We start from the raw sequence: 15711 nt of genomic DNA, 5'->3' as shown, positions 1-15711 counted from the left end.
GTTTGACCCCTGGGCCTTCGAGGAAGGGGAGGGGCAGGAGGCTCCCACTGGCATCACTCTCAGGGTCTGCACCCCCAGGATGGAGCCTAGCGAACCCAGCCTGGGTGTTAGGGCTGCAGAGTGAAGACACAAGCCCCCGGTCATCACCAGCAGCTTTGTGGCTGACCGCCCTGAGTCCTTCCCACGTGGTGTAACACCGTCCTCCCTCCTGCTGTGACATGGCGCCCAGCCCTAGAGCAGCGGCAGTTCTCACATTCCCCTGCCTAGGAGGGTGCCCAGTCCATCACAGACACGGTGGGCCACACCCCATCAGAGTGCGACAGGGGCATGCACAGCTGGAGGCTGTTCCAGGCAGAGGGTCGGCTCGGCGGGGATGGTCCCCTGCCCCTCTGCCAGCCCACTGTGGGCCCCGTGGGTGAGGGGCCATGTCCATGCTAACCCCGTTTCAGAGCGTGCTGCCCCTTACCCCACACCTCCCCGCCTGATGACATCCAGGCCACCTTGGGGGTGCATTCTGAAGCCAGGGGCAGGGCCAGGGGGGAGTGAGGAGGGGCTGCGCCGCCAAGAATCCAATTCCCCAGGACTCAGAGGGCTCCAGGCCTGCACTTATCACTTGGCTGCCTGTGTCAGGCCTGACAAGCCCCTGGTCCCCCACTGGCCGCAGAGGCAACCTCTCCAGGTCCGCATCATGCACAGGCACTCCCTCCCCAGCCCCTTCTCCCCGTGCAAGGTCAGAGGCCAGAGTGGGTGGGGTTCTGAGGAAACCCCATGGACAGACACACCACCCCGTTCACCCTCGGCTGGGCTAAGGAGAGATGCTGGCACTGTGAACCAGCCCCAGCCTCGGACCCCAAGGAGCAGGACAGGCCTGAGACCCAGGCCCACCAAATGCTGCCAAAGCCTCGGAAGTCTGGTCCAGACTCCCGGAAGAGGCCAGCTTGGTGCAGCCCCGGCTTTGAGAAAGGGATAGGACTGTTCACAAGCCCAGAGAGGCTCTAGGCTGAGAAAGTCACCCAGGGACTGCTAGCTGGCCAAGGGGATGGAAAGTGCACCCAGCACGCCTGGCCCTTGGGCTCCAAGTGGGGCAGCAGATCCAGTTTCCTAGCTTGGCACAAGCAAGGCAGCTTCCTGTCACCCCCTGGGCCTGCTGAGCCTTTGAGGATCAAACCCTTAGGGCCTAGAAGGGCTTTGTGTTTCCTTCCAGGTCGCCATAGGTTTGAGTTTCCTATTGCCACTATTGAAAGAGGCAGGATGGCCAGCCGCAGTGGTTCACACCTGTAATCCCAGCACTTTGGGAAGCCGAGGCGGGCGGATCACCAGGTCAGGATATCGAGACCAGCCTGGCCAACATGGTGAAACCCTGTCTCTACTAAAAATACAAAAAAAATTGCTGAGCGTCGCAGCGTGCGCCTGTAGTCCCAGCTGCTCAGGAGGCTGAGGCAGGAGAATCACTTGAACCCTGGAGGCAGAGGTTGCAGTGAGCTGAGACTGCGCCACTGCACTCCAGCCTGGGCAACAGAGCGAGCGAGACTCCGTCTCAAAAAAATAAAAAATAAAAATAAAAAAAATAAGTGGCAGGAGGAGACAGACAAATATCTTGGCAGATAGGGGCAAGTCCCCAGTGAAACCCCACCTCCAAGCCAAAGACAGTTTAAAGCCTGAAAGCAACGCTACAACTCAAATCCACGGACCAGATTAAGACCCTGTCATCCATTTGGCACGCTTTCCTCTGATTGATCCCCACCCTTCTCCTATTTTTCATATACCTCCCCATCCCTAATTGTGCTTTTGTTTGTTTGTTTTTTTTATTTTGACATGGAGTCTTGCACTGTCAGCCGGGCTGGAGTGAAGTAGCACGATCTTGGCTCACTGCAACCTCCACTTCCCAGGTTCAAGAGATTCTCCTGCCTCAGCCGCCCAAGTAGCTGTAATTACAGGTGCCCATCACCATGCCTAGCTAATTTTTTTGTGTGTTTTTAGTAGAGACGGGGTTTCACCATGTTGGCCAGGCTGGTCTCGAACTCCTGACCTTGTGATCTGCCCGCCTTGGCCTCCCAAAGTGCCTAATTGGTTTTTTACACTGTCATGCCCACCTTTGAGTGGTGCCTTTGTTTTAGCCTTTGTTTTGCATACTCACAAGCCAATCAGCATGCACTCCCCATTCTGAGTCCAGAAAAGCCCTAGACCCAGCCACACTGAGGGAGAGACTGCCCAACTTGGGGTGCGGGACCACCCTCACATCCCCACTTTGCTGAGAGCTGTTCCATCACTCAACAAAATTATTCTCTGTCCTCCTCACCCTTTGATTGTCAGCGTATCCTCATTCTTCTTGGACTCCGGACAAGAGCTTGAGACCCACCAAGTGAGGGTACAAAGAAAGCTGTAACAGTGCTAGGGTTGAGCCAGCTCTGGAGCCACAGGCCAGAGCAGGTAACAGGGCTGACATCTTCCTGGACAGGGGTGTCACTGGCTGGGGGTCTCCGGCCGGCAGAATGACCAAGAAAAATCCTGTGTCACTATCATAAATCACCACAAACTGTGGGTTTAAAACAACACCTATATATTCTGGAGGTCAGAAGTTTGAAATCAGTTTCACTGGGCAGAAATGAGTGTCCACAGAGCTGTGCTTCCTCCAGAGGCTCTCAGGGAAGCTGCTCCCTGCCTTTCCCAGCTTCTCATGCTATCTTCCTTGCACCCCTTAGCCTGTGGCTCCTTCCTCCTTCAAAGGCAGTGGAGCATCAGCAAATCTCTTTCTCTGCTGAGGGCCTCACTCTCAGCCAAGGAGGGCAGGCTAGGCTGGGCACCGTGGCTCACATCTGTAATCTGAGCATGTGGGGAGGCTGAGGTGGGAAGATCACTTGAGTCCAGGAGTTTGAGACCAGCCTGGGCAAGATGGTGAAACTCTGTCTCTACAAAATTGAAAATATTAGCCAGGCGTGGTGGTAGTATGCATGTAATCTCAGCTAATCTGGAGGCTGAGGTGGGAGGATCACTTGAGCCCAGGAGTTTGAGACCAGCCTGGGCAAGATGGTGAAACCCTCTCTCTACAAAAATAAAAATATTAGCTGGGTGTGGTGGTGGTGCACCTGTAGTCTCAGCTAATCCAGAGGCTGAGGTGGGGAGTTTGAGGCTGCAGTGAACTATGATTGTGCCACTGCACTACAGCCTGGGCCACACAGTAAGACTCTGTCTCTAAAAAAAATTAAATAATTAATTAATTAAATTTTAAAAAGGAGGTGAGCCTGACCTGGATGAGAGGCCGTTCCCCAAAATTCTTTGGGTGCTGGTTCAATGTTCTTCTTGCTCTCGCTCAATCTAGTTCAGGGAGGAGAAGGCAGGGCTGACCATGTGCAAGTCGCTGGAGACCCTCACAGCAGGCTTCAGACTCCACCATGCCCCTGCCTTCCTCAGGTAGAACAGTGAGGGTGGCTTCTGGGACAAGAGAGGATTCCACCCCATTGTCATTGTCTGGGACACATGCTTGGGCCTGACCTGGCATTGAGGATGGCCTGCCCACAGGGACAGCCAGTGTGAGACCAGGTCCAGGCTGCTGCAGCCATGATGCCTCCATGCACTACAGCTACTGGAGTCTCAGTAGGTGAGCCCCTCTGCCTAGAACGTGGGCCTGATTCTCAGCTGGACCCCTGGGCAGGATCATAGCTCTGGGTCCAACCCAGGGGTGACACTTGCCGGCTGGGTGACTGTGGGCAAGCCGCCTTCTCCTAGCTGGAAGTAGAATGTGGGATGACAGCAGCTGGGCCGATTGTCATGAAGCCTTTCTTGATGAGCAGTCCATGAAGCACTCTGCCCACGGCCCTCCACCCTCCACTGCAGCACTCACAGGCGGGGGCAGCAAACCTTTCCTTTATTGGAGAATGTGACACACAGTCCTGGGTGGGTTTGAGGTGAGCTTGAACTAAGGGAAGCCTCACCCCTGTCCTGCCCCTGTCCCAGTTAAGGGGCTCTCCCTAAAATGAACTATTCCTACTTCTCTTTATTTTTTAAAAAATTAAATCTAGCCAGGAATGGTGGTTTACACTTGTAACCCCAGCACTCTGGGGGGCCAAGGCGGGTGGATCACCTGAGGTCAGGAGTTCAAGACGAGCCTGGCCAATATGGTGAAACTAAAAATACAAAAATTAGCCGGGCATGGTGGCATACACCTGTAATCCCAGCTACTCGGGAGGCTGAGGCAGGAGAATTGCTTGAACCCGGGAGGCAGAGGTTGCAGTGGGCCAAGGTCGCACCACTGCACTCCAGCCTGGGTGACAGAGTGAGACTCTGTCTCAAAAAAAAAAAAAAAAAAAAATTAAATTTGTATTTAATTTTTTTTCCTCTTTGGCTTCTCAAAGTTCAACTTAAAAAGGTAGCTCCAGGGGCCAGGCGCGGTGGCTTATGCCTATAATCCCAGTACTTTGGGAGGCCGAGGTGGGCGGATCACGAGGTCAAGAGATCCAGACCATTCTGACAAACATTGTGAAATCCCGTCTCTACTAAAAATACAAAAATTAGTTGGGCGTGGTGGCGTGTGCCTGTAGTCCCAGCTACTCAGGAGGCTGAGGCAGGAGAATCGCTTGAACCCAGGATGTGGAGGTTGCAGTGAGCCAAGATCGCGCCATTGCACTCCAGCCTGGCGACAGGGCAAGACTCCGTCTCAAAAAAAAAAAAAGAGGTAGGTCCAGGCCGGGCATGGTGGCTCACACCTGTAATCCCAGCATTTTGGGAAGCCAAGGCAGGTGGATCACCTGAAGTCAGGAGTTTGAGACCAGCCAGGGCAACATGGTGAAACCCCGTCTCTACTAAAAATAAAAAAAATTAGCTGGGTGTGGTGGCAGGCACATGTAATCCCAGCTACTCAGGAGGCCAAGGCACAAGAATTGCTTGAACCCGGGAAGGAGAGGTTGCAGTGAGCTGAGATCATGCCACTGCACTCCAGCCTGGGCAACAGAGCGAGACTCTGTCTCAAAACAAACAAACAAACAAACAAAGGTAGGTCTGCTCCAGGCCAAACTTTTTATTTATTTATTTTTTGAGACGGATTTTCGCTCTGTTGTCCAGGCTGGAGTGCAGTGGTGCAGTCTCAGCTCACTGCAACCTCTGCCTCGTGGGTTCAAGTGATTCTCCCGCCTCAGCCTCCTGAGTAGCTGGGATTACAGGCGCACGCCACCACGCCCGGCTTATTTTTGTATTTTTAGTAGAGACGGGTTTTCACCATGTTGGTCAGGCTGGTCTCAAACTCCTGACCTCGTGATCCGCCCGCCTCGGCCTCCCAAAGTGCTGCGATTACAGGCGTGAGCCACCAGGCCTGGCCTTTTTTTTTTTTTTTTTTTTGAGACAGGGTCTTGCTCTGTTGCTTAGGCTGGAGTGCAAGGGCACGATCTCTGCTCACTGCAACTTCTGCCTCCCAGTTCAAGTGATTCTCCTGCCTCAGCCTCCTGAGTAGCTGGGACTACAGGCGTGTACCACCACACCTGGCTAATTAAACATTTTATTTTTAATTAATTAATTTATTTATTATTATTATTTTTTAAAGACAGGGTCTCACTCTGTTGCCCAGGCTGTAGTGCAGTGGTGCAGTCATAGCTCACTATAGCCTCGAACTCCTGGGCCCAAGTGATCCTCCTGCCTTAGCCTCCCAAACAGCTGCAACTAAGGTGCATGCCACCAGGTCTGGCTAATTTTTTTTGTGCTTTCTGTAGAGACGGGGGTGGGGGGGGCTGAGTGGGCGGGGGTGGGAGTAGGGTGTCTCACTATGTTTCCCAGGCTGGTCTCCAACTCCTAGGCTCAAGCAATCCTCCCACCTCGGCCTCCCGTAGCGCTGGGATTACAGGTGGGAGCCACCCCGCCTAGCTAATGTTCCTGTTTCTCTTGTCCAGAGCTGGAGTCCAGCCTGATTCCCACCCACAGGTTGTAACCAATGAGCCCTAAGAGAAGCGCTGAAAACCAGGAAGGCCCAGATCCAGGGGTAGGGGTGTTGGGTCCTCTCCACTGGGGTGCAGGCAGAGAGGCAAAGAGGAAGGAGACCCTTCGTGACTCTCAGCGAGGCTGTGAAGAGGAATATCCGGAAGCCACAAGAGGTATATCTGGAAGCCACAAGAGGTGTGGAAACCCCGTTTCCAAGGCTGGGCCCAGTAGCTCGTGCCTGTAATCCCAGCATTTTGGGAGGCTGAGGCGGGTGGATGGCTCGAGCTCAGGAGTTCGAGAGCAGCCTGGGCAACATGGCGAAACCCCCCCCCCCCCCACCACCACCACCACCCGTCTCCAAAAAATACAATAGCCAGAGTGGTGCAGCCGCCTGTAGTCCCAGCTACTCTGGAGGCTCAGGTGGGAGGATCGCTTCAGGCTGGGAGGCAGAGATCACCCCACTGCATTCCAGCCTGGAAGACAGGGCCAGGCCCTATCTCAAAAAATAGCAAGGAAACCCCGTTTTCGATTTCGCCAACGCGGAGGGGCCGAAGCAGCAGATGGGCTTGGACGGTCTCCCGCCGCTCCTCCCGGACCTCCCTACTCCTGGGCTTTTCCAGGGGCAGCCCCGTGGTGGCCCCGCCCAGCGCCCGGGAGAGGGGCGAGGCCGGGGACGGAATGGGCGGAGTTCGACTGTGAGGGAGGTGGAGGCGGGAGTCCGGTGGTGGGGGTGGAGTCTGGAGGTAGGGCGGGGCCAGAACAGCGGCGGGGGCGGAGTTCCGGCTGGGGGCGGGGCGGGGCGGAGCGGGAGCTGCGGGATTCCGGCTTCAGGGGCGGGGCACCGGCCTCTGGGCGGAGATCTGCTGCCGCGTTCTACCCTTCCGGCCCGTGTTCTATCCGCCGCCTCCACCTTCCATCTGGCGCCGGCTTTCGGCGCGACGGTCGCCGCGTTCCATCGTCGCGCGGCCCTTCGGGCGCCCGAGCCCGCAATGTCGGGCCCCAACGGAGACCTGGGGATGCCGGTGGAGGCGGGAGCGGAAGGCGAGGAGGACGGCTTCGGGGAAGCAGGTGACCCGAGGGGGCTGCTGGAGCAACCTTGCATTTTCAGGGCTGCCCTCCCTGGAAGGGGAATCGAGATGGGGTCTCGGAAGGGAACAAAGAGCCCACCCATTCCGCCCCGAGTGGGTCCGGAGTTGTAGGTGCTGTCTCGGATGCAGGGCGAGCACCCGCGAGCTGGTCGCCAGCCCCGTGAGAGCTGCAGGTCACCAGTCCCGTTTTACAGATGGGGAAACTAAGGCAGCTTCGGGGACACTCGCCCTTGTGGGCCTTGCTCCACCACTTCCTTCAGTCCTGGGGGAGACCGAGGCACCTGAGGGAGGCAGGGTTGAGCTTAGCGGAGGGGCCGGGCCGGGACCTGGAGTGGGGGGCGCGGGGGCGTCGCTCTGCTGATTCAGCATCCCCAGCCACCCGGCTTTGCTGGTGTAGCCTCACAGCCTTGCCAAATGTCAGCAGCTTACAGAGCAGCCTTTTGCGTGCTTACGAGTGCAGGGGTGGGGTGTGAAGAGAACCATCGGCTCCCTTCTCACCTTCTTCAGCCTCAGTTTCCCCCTCTATAAAATAGGAATAACGATTAGTGTCTGCTGCACTGGGATGTGTCAGAATTAAATGCAAAAAAAAAAAAAAAAAAGGAAAATCCTTAGCAGGTTCTAGCATGCAAGAGTTCAGTAAATGGTTATCGTCATTACTCTCTTTGGTATAGTAAAGACTGGCATGTTAACATACACTGAGGATTTAGTAAATGTGGTGTAAGTATGGTGCATGCTCTTTGTTTTGTTTGGGGTAACAGCTTTATTGAGCTATACAACTTACCCATTTAAACTGTACAGTTCAGTAGGCTTTTGTGGATTCCCAGGGTTGTACATCCATCACAATAGTTTCAGGTAGCTCTGCATTGGGCAATGCTGTTGGGAGCATCAGGAAGAGCTTCCCAGGAGGTCACATTAAGTGGATGTTGGCAGACAGGACTTAGAACAGTGGGGAGGAGGGTGGTGTCCCAGGCAGAAGCAAAGGCTTGGAACTGGTAAGTACCCTTGACACAGATAAAGCCTGGCCTGGAGGGGTGTGGGGCACCTGCCTCCCCAGTTCCTCCTCCTAGCCTGTATCCCAGGACACAGAGTTCCAAATATTGATAATAATGACCATCCACTAAGTACTTGCTGTGGCCAGATCCTGTCTGAACTTTTTTTTTTTTTTGAGTCGGAGTCTTGCTCTGTTGCCCAGGCTGGAGTACAGTGGCGTGATCTTGGCTCACTGCAACCTCCGCCTTCCGGGTTCAAGCGATTCTCATGCCTCAGCCTCCCGAGTAGCTGGGACTACAGGCGCCTGCCACCACGCCTGGCTAATTTTTATACATTTTTAGTAGAGACAATGTTTCACCATGTCGGCTAGGCTGGTCTTGAACTCCTGACCTCAGGTGATCCACCCACCTTGGCTTCCCAAAGTACTGGGATTACAGGCGTGAGCCACCACACCGGCCACTGTCTGAACTCTTGATATGTTTGAATCCTCACAACCTTTTTTATTTTCCCTTTTTTCCAGAAAGGTACAACTTGCTGGGGTAAAGCAGAGCTGAAATTCAAACCCAAGTGCCCCTGACCCCCAAGTCCAATCCTGAGTTTCGGCTGTTACCAACCTGGAGGACCCTGGGCAGATTCCTTCCTTCTGAGGCCTCGGTTTCCCTAGCTATATACCATGAGGGGGTTGGACTTTAAGATGCAGCCGATTTCCCAGGACGCTGTCGTCTGTGAGGGTGGCTGGCTCTAGGCAACGGGTGCCCTTTCCCAGAACACAGGCACATATGCACCCATAACCCAGATACGCTCCTCCAGCTCCTCCACCGGCTGCTTCCCCCTTGGTCTCAAGCTGGCAGCTGAGTGTATGTGAGTCATGGGCTGGCTCAGAACTGGGTCCCGCAGTGGGCACAGGCCCAGACCTTGAGTCCTCAGGGACACTGTGTTGCTGAGCAGGGCAGCTCTGGAGTGGCCGTGGAGGGGAGGGAGTGATGGTTTCTAGTGGAGACCAGGGAAGGCTTCTTGGAGGAGGCATTTTGAGCTGGTCCTTGAAGGGCCGTTGTGGTTGAGGCATTCTAGGTTGCAGGGATAGTTGAGCAATGGCGGAGAGGCTGGAAAGTCAGAGGCTTCATTCATTCACTCACTCAGTCATTCAACAAATGCTTATCGCAAAACTGTGAGGGCACCAGGGAGCCAGCAGCGAACACAGGACCGTTCATCTTTCGTGGGGAAACAGAACAGCACTCAGATAAGCACAGCAGTCAATCCTGGAGAGAAGGTCGTGGAGGGCTGAGGAGGGCTAGGGGCTCAGCATAGAGGCCTGATCCAGTCTGGGGCATTGGGTGGGCTCCCGGTGGTGACATCCATACTGAGACTTGAAGGATGAGTGGGACTCATCCAGGAGGAGAGAAGGGAAGGAAGATGGGAGGACCCAGCACATTCCAGGCAGAGACAGCAGCATGTTCAAAGGGCCTGAGGTAGGTAAAGGCAGGTGTGAGAGAGGAAAGGAAGAGGCAGGGAGGCAGGGCTAGCTAGGAGGCAGGGGCTGGAGACTCCGCTGGGTGTTTTATCCTGAGGGAGCCACAGAAGGGCTGGCGAACAGGGCCCATCTGGGGACAGAGGCCTTGAATGCCCAACTCAGGAATGTGGGCTCTGGCCACTAAGCAGCTGCTGCAGGAAGTGCAGAGACTTGGCATCTGGCAGGACTTCCCATGTAGGACACTGGCTCGCCACCCTATGACCACCCTAACCCTAGAAAAAAGGATGCAGTACTAAAGTGTCATTCATTCAAAGCCACTCCTCTTTTGGTATCCACCCATTTTCCAGACGGTGACACTGAGGCTCAGGAAGCAGTAGGGACTTGCACAAAGCCCTTTGGGAAGCAGGCTGGGAAACAGTGGAGGGAGGGTGTCCATTAGCCCCAAGGAGACACAGGATCTGGGCTCTGTCTTTCGCCTTCCTCCCAGAATACGCTGCCATCAACTCCATGCTGGACCAGATCAACTCCTGTCTGGACCACCTGGAGGAGAAGAATGACCACCTCCACGCCCGCCTCCAGGAGCTGCTGGAGTCCAACCGGCAGACACGCCTGGAGTTCCAGCAGCAGCTCGGGGAGGCCCCCAGTGATGCCAGCCCCTAGGCTCCAAGAGCCCCCAACCGGGACCCAACCCTGCCTCCCTGGGCCAGGCTCTGGCCTGGGCACTCACCCCCTGGCTTAGACACCTTCTCAAGGGCTGGCCTTCAGGGACCCCTGGTGGGTCTGCCTGCCTGGGCCACCCTTCCTGCCTGGGCCTCCCCTTGGCCTACCTGGGCCAGCCCCCACCGCCTGGCATGCCCTCCTGGGGCCAAGAGTGGGCCTGCAACCCACCCACTTGCCTGCCCACCCAACTCCTGGGCGCTCCCCACTCTGCCCAGGCCTTGAGTGTCCACATTAAATGGGTCTCCCACACCGCTGTGCCTCTCTCCTCTGTATCCCAGGACGAGAACCCCAGCAGCTGCTGGAGGCGAACAGGACCGTCTAGGTGTTCAGGTGTTGATCCTATACTGGCGGCTCAGAGGCCAGGTGGTAGGGCTGGGGTTCTTGGTCACCTGTACTTCTGGACACAGAAGGTGCAGGTGAGGGCAGGGCTTCCTCCCTACCTGATACATTCCTGGCCAGCAGCTGCTTCCTAGCCCAGAAGCCCAGTTGAGACTGTTGGACATGCTGTGTGACCTTGTGTGATGCTCTCAGCCTCTCTGGGTACTAGGGCCTTTCACCAAGACAGCCAACATGCTAAGACATGCTATGCAGCCTCAGCATTGCCCTCCCACTCTTGGCCTGTCTCCCCAGTAATAGGGTTGGTCTGGTCGTTTATCTCTATGGGTCTTTCTAATGAGGAAATAGCAGAAGTAAAGGGCCAACTCAGCCCAGGCCCCATCCATCCATGATTCATCTTAGGGTCGCCTGACCAGGAGGGTGGGGTGCCTGCTAGTGAACCAAGAAGAGAACCAGAGGGCCTGAGCAGCAAGGACCCCACTCCTGGACTCCAAAGGGTGCAGCTGGAGAGACAGGCCAGCATGGGTCGGAGAGCTCAGGCCCGGGTCAAATCCCAGCCACTTACCAACTGCGTGGTCTTCAGCAAGTCACTTGACCTTGCTAGGCCTCCAGCCAAAGGAACTTCCCCAGCTCTGATACGTTATTAAGAGGGAAACTTGGCCACGCACAGTGGCTCACACCTATAATCCCAGCAGTTTGGAATGCCACAGTGGGCGGATTGCTCGAGCCCAGGAATTTGAGAACAGCCTGGGGAACATGGCAAAACACCATCTCTACCAAGAACATACGAAAAATTACCCAGGCGTGATGGCGCACGCCTGTGGTCCCAGCTACTCGGGAAGTTGAGGTGGGAGGATGGCTTAAGCCTGGGAGGCAGAGGTTGCAGTGAGCCAAGATTGGCACCACTGTACTCCAGTTTGAGCAACAGAGCCAGACCCCACCTCAAAAAAATAAAAATTAGCCATGTGCGGTGGCTCACGCCTGTAATCTCAGCACTTTGGGAGGCCAAGGCAGGCAGATCATTTAAGGTCAGGAGTTCAAGACCAGCCTCGCCAACATGGCGAAACCCTGTCTATACTAAAAATACAAAAAGTTGGGCGTGGTGGTGTGCACCTGTAATCCCAGCTCCTCAGGAGGCTGAGGTAGGAGAATCACTTGAACCTGGGAGGTGGAGGTTTCAGTGAGCTGAGATCGGGTCATTGCACTCCATCCTGAGAGACAGTGAGACTCCATCTCAAAAAATAAATAAAAATTAAAATTAAAAATTTTTTTTTGAGATGGAGTCACCTAGGCTGGAGTGCAATGGCACGATCTCGGCTCACTGCAACCTCTGCCTCCCAGGTTGAAGCGATTCTCCTGCCTCACTGTCTCAGCCTCCCGAGTAGCTGGGATTACAGGTGCGCGCCACCATGCCTGGCTAATTGTATTTTCAGTAGAGACGGGATTTCTCCATGTTAGCCAAGCTGATCTCAAACTCCTGACTTCAGGTGACCCGCCCACCTCAGCATCCCAAAGTACTGGGATTATAGGCATGAGCCACCCCGCCTGGCTCAAAAATTAAATTTTTTTTTTTTGAGATGGAGTCTCACTCTTTTGCTCAAGCTGGAGTGCACAGGCACGATCTCGGCTCACTGCAACCTCCACCTCCCGGGTTCAAGCAATTCTCCCTGCCTCAGCCTCCCGAGTAGCTGGGATTACAGGCGCCCGCCACAACACCCAGCTAATTTTTGTATTTTTTAGTGGAGACGGTTTTGCCATGTTGGCCAGGCTGGTTTTGAACTCCTGACCTCAGGTGATCCACCCGTCTCAGCCTCCCAAAGTGCTGGGATTACAGGTGTGAGCCACCGCGCCCCGCCTAAAAATTTTTTTAAAAGAGGGAAACCGAAGTTCAGACAGGTGAAGTGCCTCATGATCCAGAGTCCCTGGTTCCCAGGGAGCCTGTCTGGCCTTCTGGTTCTGCCACCACATGGCCCAGAGAGGCTGGGTGCTCGCTGAGAGTTGGCTGGGGTGCCCCCCTTCCCCTATCCACCCAGACAGAAGTACTGGTGGGAACTGCACAGCCAAACTACCTTGTTTTATTGGATTTTGAGTAAAAACATGAACCATGTCAAAGTTTCCAGGCAGACTCCTAAAAAGCATTAGCAGATCTGGACCCAGGCAGGCCAGGGACAGGGAGGTCCCTCTATCAGGTTTTGAGGCGGGTTGAGCGCCGAGGTAGTGGGGGCTGGGAGGGTCGAGCCGTCACCTTGCTGGGTGTTTTGTCCTGGGTGTTGGGCTGGGAGGGTGGGCGGCCGCTGGAGGTGAACAGGGCTGTCAAAGCGTTCCGGGCGTTGATTGCGCACCGGCGGCTCACAGGTCGGGTGGTGGGGCTGGGGTTCTTGGCCGCCTTGTATTTCTGGATACAGAAGGTGCAGGTAAGGTCAGGGTCTCCTCCCTACATGGTATGCTCCTGGCCAGCAGCTACTTCCCCAGCTCTGGCTGAGACAGTATTAGTGTGTTCTGTGACCCTGCGTGATGCACTCGGCCTCTCTGGGCCGTCTCTGGAGCTAACAGCCTGGCACTCAGCATCCCCTTGAACAATAAGAGCCCAACCCCACCCCAGCTCTAATTCTCTCCCTGTTGGTGCAGGGGTGGTGCCTGGGGGTTGAGGCCCTGCACAAGAGGGAGTGGCCACTAGCCACCCGGATCAGCTTGGATTAAGACTAAGTCTGTGGCCAGGGGAGGACAGGGCAGGATGTCCGGCTCACCTGCAGGTTCTCAAAGTGGCCCAGGGACTTGCAGTGGGAGAGCTGTGCCCCTGAGTTGCTGTGATAGAACTTGTGGCAGATGCGGCAGATATAGCCCATCACGGGCACCAGGAAGTCCACACCTGTAGGATGAGATGGCAGGGTCTGCACTCACATCCCTGTACCAGCGAGGTGTCCCTCCCTCTCTAGGGGCCCATGTGCTCCCCAACCCTCTAGGCAGGGGCAGAAGAGAAGGCTTCCCAGCCAGAATGCCATGGCTGGGATATGGGAGGGTCATGTGGAGGCTGGGCCCAAGGGCTGAAGCTCCTGCAGGTGGGCTGAGAGCTGGGGCCTTACCATATGCAGTATTGGGGCTGTAGGTCTCCGAGCCCTTCCACTCCTCTCTGGATATATCTCTGGACCTCACCTGAAAACATGCAAGTGTGGGCCTCGGATCTGGCTTCCCCTTGACACCTCCCAGACACAGGTCGGGGGCCTAGAGACCACCAATGCCCTCGGACACACAGAATCCCCCTGATTTCCAGGAGGTAGTGGGTGGCATTCTCTGAGCCTTTGCACATGGTGATCCTGCCTCCCAGAGTGCTCTTCCCAATCTATACTTTCTAGACTCTGTTCAACTAGCCCCCTCCTCCAGGAAGCCCTCCTGCTCCTACAGGCGCCATAATCCACGCCACGTGTGCCCAAGACATCATGTGTCATTTGACTGAATCCTCATAACAGCCCTCTATGGCTACACACATTTTGCTGAGAAGAAACTGAGGCCCAGGGACATTAACTCACTTGTCTAGGGTTGCACAGCTGGTTTGTGGAGGAGCTGGGCAGGGAACCCTGTAGGTCTAAGCCGTAGTTCACACTCTTAACCATGAGCCCCCTGCTAACTCCCTGAGGTCCTATCCAATACTGCAGTGACCTTGGTCCTAGGGGGTGGGTTTCAAGGGATCAAAGACTGCATTTCACCTGCTGGATGTGAGATGAGGTCATCTGACTCTGGCCATGTCAGCCCTAGCAGGCCTAGCAGTGCCCTCCACCACTCACCAGGCAAACAAATGTGGCTTCCAAGAAGGACAACCACCCCCGTTTGCTAAGCCCTTCCTAGGACCAAGCTGTGGGCCCTGGGCTTCCCTGATAGTCCAAGTTCAGGTTGTTACTTCTGAGCAGAGGCAACTGAGGCTCAGAGAGGCCAAGTGGCTTGCCTGAGATGATGTGACTACTGAGCAATGAAGCTGGGCCTCATACTACCCTGCCTAGGACTGCAGGCCCCCCCCCAACAACGCTTCCTCCCCAGCCCCTCAATACCCCACTTTGGCTGCCAGAGGCTATGAGCAGCCCCAGCTGGCCCCTCACCACCCTGGACTATAACTGGGTCAGCCTTTGAGGGCAAGGACCAGGCCTTGGCCCTCATGGGTCCCTGCGTCCAGCACCAGGGCCTGACCTAGAACACACTCTGGAAACGTGTTAAACTGCAAAGAATCTGGCTGGGCATGGTGGCTCACGCCTGTAATCCCAGCACTTTGGTAGGCCGAGGTGGGTGGATCACCTGAGGTCAGGAGTTCGAGACCAGCCTGGCCAACACGGTGAAACCCCGTCTCTACTAAAAATACAAAAATTAGCCGGGCGTGGTGGCGGGCACCTGTGATCCCAGCTACTTGGGAGGCTGAGGCATGAGAATCGCATGAACCCAGGAGGTGGAGGTTTCAGTGAGCCGAGATCGCACCATTGCACTCTAGCCTGGGCGACAGAGCGAGATTCCGTCTCGAAAAAAAAAAGAAAAAAAAAAAACTGCAACGAATCCAAGCTCCTCCAGCTCCTCATTCATGAGAGACAGGGTAGCTGCGGCATTGGAAACGTGGACTCTGAAGTTTTACTTCCTGCCATCCAATCTGATGAGATTCAGCCAGGATAGTGCTTGGTACACACGCCTGGAACACACTAAGTGCTCAAAAAGATGTCTGCTGCTGTCAGTCTCACCATTATCATCACCATCATCTGACTTTTCCTTTGCACACTACACAGTTTCCCACCTCCGTGCCTTTACTGATGCTGTTCCCTTTCCCTTCCTCCACACAGGTCCAAATTTCAGTCAGGCTTTGCATATTTTAACTGCCACCCTCTAGTCATCATGCATAATTACATAGTCATGCAGAAGGCAGTTGACAGTAATCAGTTGTGGCATGCATTAGTGCCCACAGATGCCAGCCCAGTGTCTGGCCTCCGGGAGGTGGGATGAGGTCTGTCCTGGGCTGGGAATCCAGCACCAAGCCCGCCTCCCACACCCTCCCCCCAGCACCTGCTTGCAGAGTTCCTCCTCAACCTCGATCTCTTCTTCATCCTCATCATCCTCTTCCTCTTCTTCATCACCCTCGAAGCAACCCACAGCGTCCACTGTAATGAAGTGGTCCTCATCTTGGCCAGCAATCTCTTTCTCAAGCGACTTCAGCTGCCCAGGAAGTAGGCA

The 15711-nt window shown here is 55.3% G+C and overlaps 2 protein-coding genes across 50 annotated transcripts in view; one reads left to right on the top strand and one right to left on the bottom strand.

Moving 5' to 3' along the window:
- The first annotated feature begins 6691 nt into the window (after positions 1–6691).
- On the top strand, positions 6692–10422 carry BBLN (bublin coiled coil protein). Its single transcript, XM_016946361.4, has 2 exons — positions 6692–6972; positions 9941–10422. Exons 1-2 carry the CDS (start codon positions 6894–6896, stop codon positions 10111–10113), a joined length of 252 nt encoding a protein of 83 aa, XP_016801850.1. The 5' UTR covers positions 6692–6893; the 3' UTR covers positions 10114–10422.
- Positions 7695–15711, bottom strand: part of CIZ1 (CDKN1A interacting zinc finger protein 1) — a 43070-nt gene continuing 35053 nt past the window's right edge. For 36 of the 49 annotated variants that reach the window (XM_054659137.1, XM_054659149.1, XM_054659148.1 and 33 more), the window contains 4 exons: positions 15544–15693; positions 13593–13662; positions 13257–13378; positions 12563–12904 (listed from right to left, as the gene is read on the bottom strand). In XM_054659137.1, the coding sequence (XP_054515112.1) occupies positions 12695–12904; positions 13257–13378; positions 13593–13662; positions 15544–15693 (552 nt within the window). In that variant the 3' untranslated portion in view covers positions 12563–12694. Of the gene's footprint in view, positions 9447–12562; positions 12905–13256; positions 13379–13592; positions 13663–15543; positions 15694–15711 lie in introns of those variants that run through there. The other 13 variants (XM_054659133.1, XM_054659131.1, XM_054659132.1 and 10 more) reach the window with 2 other exon arrangements.

Source organism: Pan troglodytes, chromosome 11, assembly GCF_028858775.2.
Source record: "Pan troglodytes isolate AG18354 chromosome 11, NHGRI_mPanTro3-v2.0_pri, whole genome shotgun sequence".
Classification (NCBI taxonomy): Eukaryota; Metazoa; Chordata; class Mammalia; order Primates; family Hominidae; genus Pan; species Pan troglodytes.
This window is presented reverse-complemented; position numbering and strand designations above follow the sequence as displayed.

What these genes read in the sequence shown, in the direction of transcription:
- BBLN (XM_016946361.4), top strand. Translation starts at nt 6,894, where the DNA reads ATGTCGGGCCCCAACGGAGACCTGGGGATGCCGGTGGAGGCGGGAGCG. An exon ending in GGACGGCTTCGGGGAAGCAG is followed by an intron (nt 6,973 to 9,940) that starts GTGACCCGAGGG and finishes CCTTCCTCCCAG; the next exon opens with AATACGCTGCCATCAACTCC.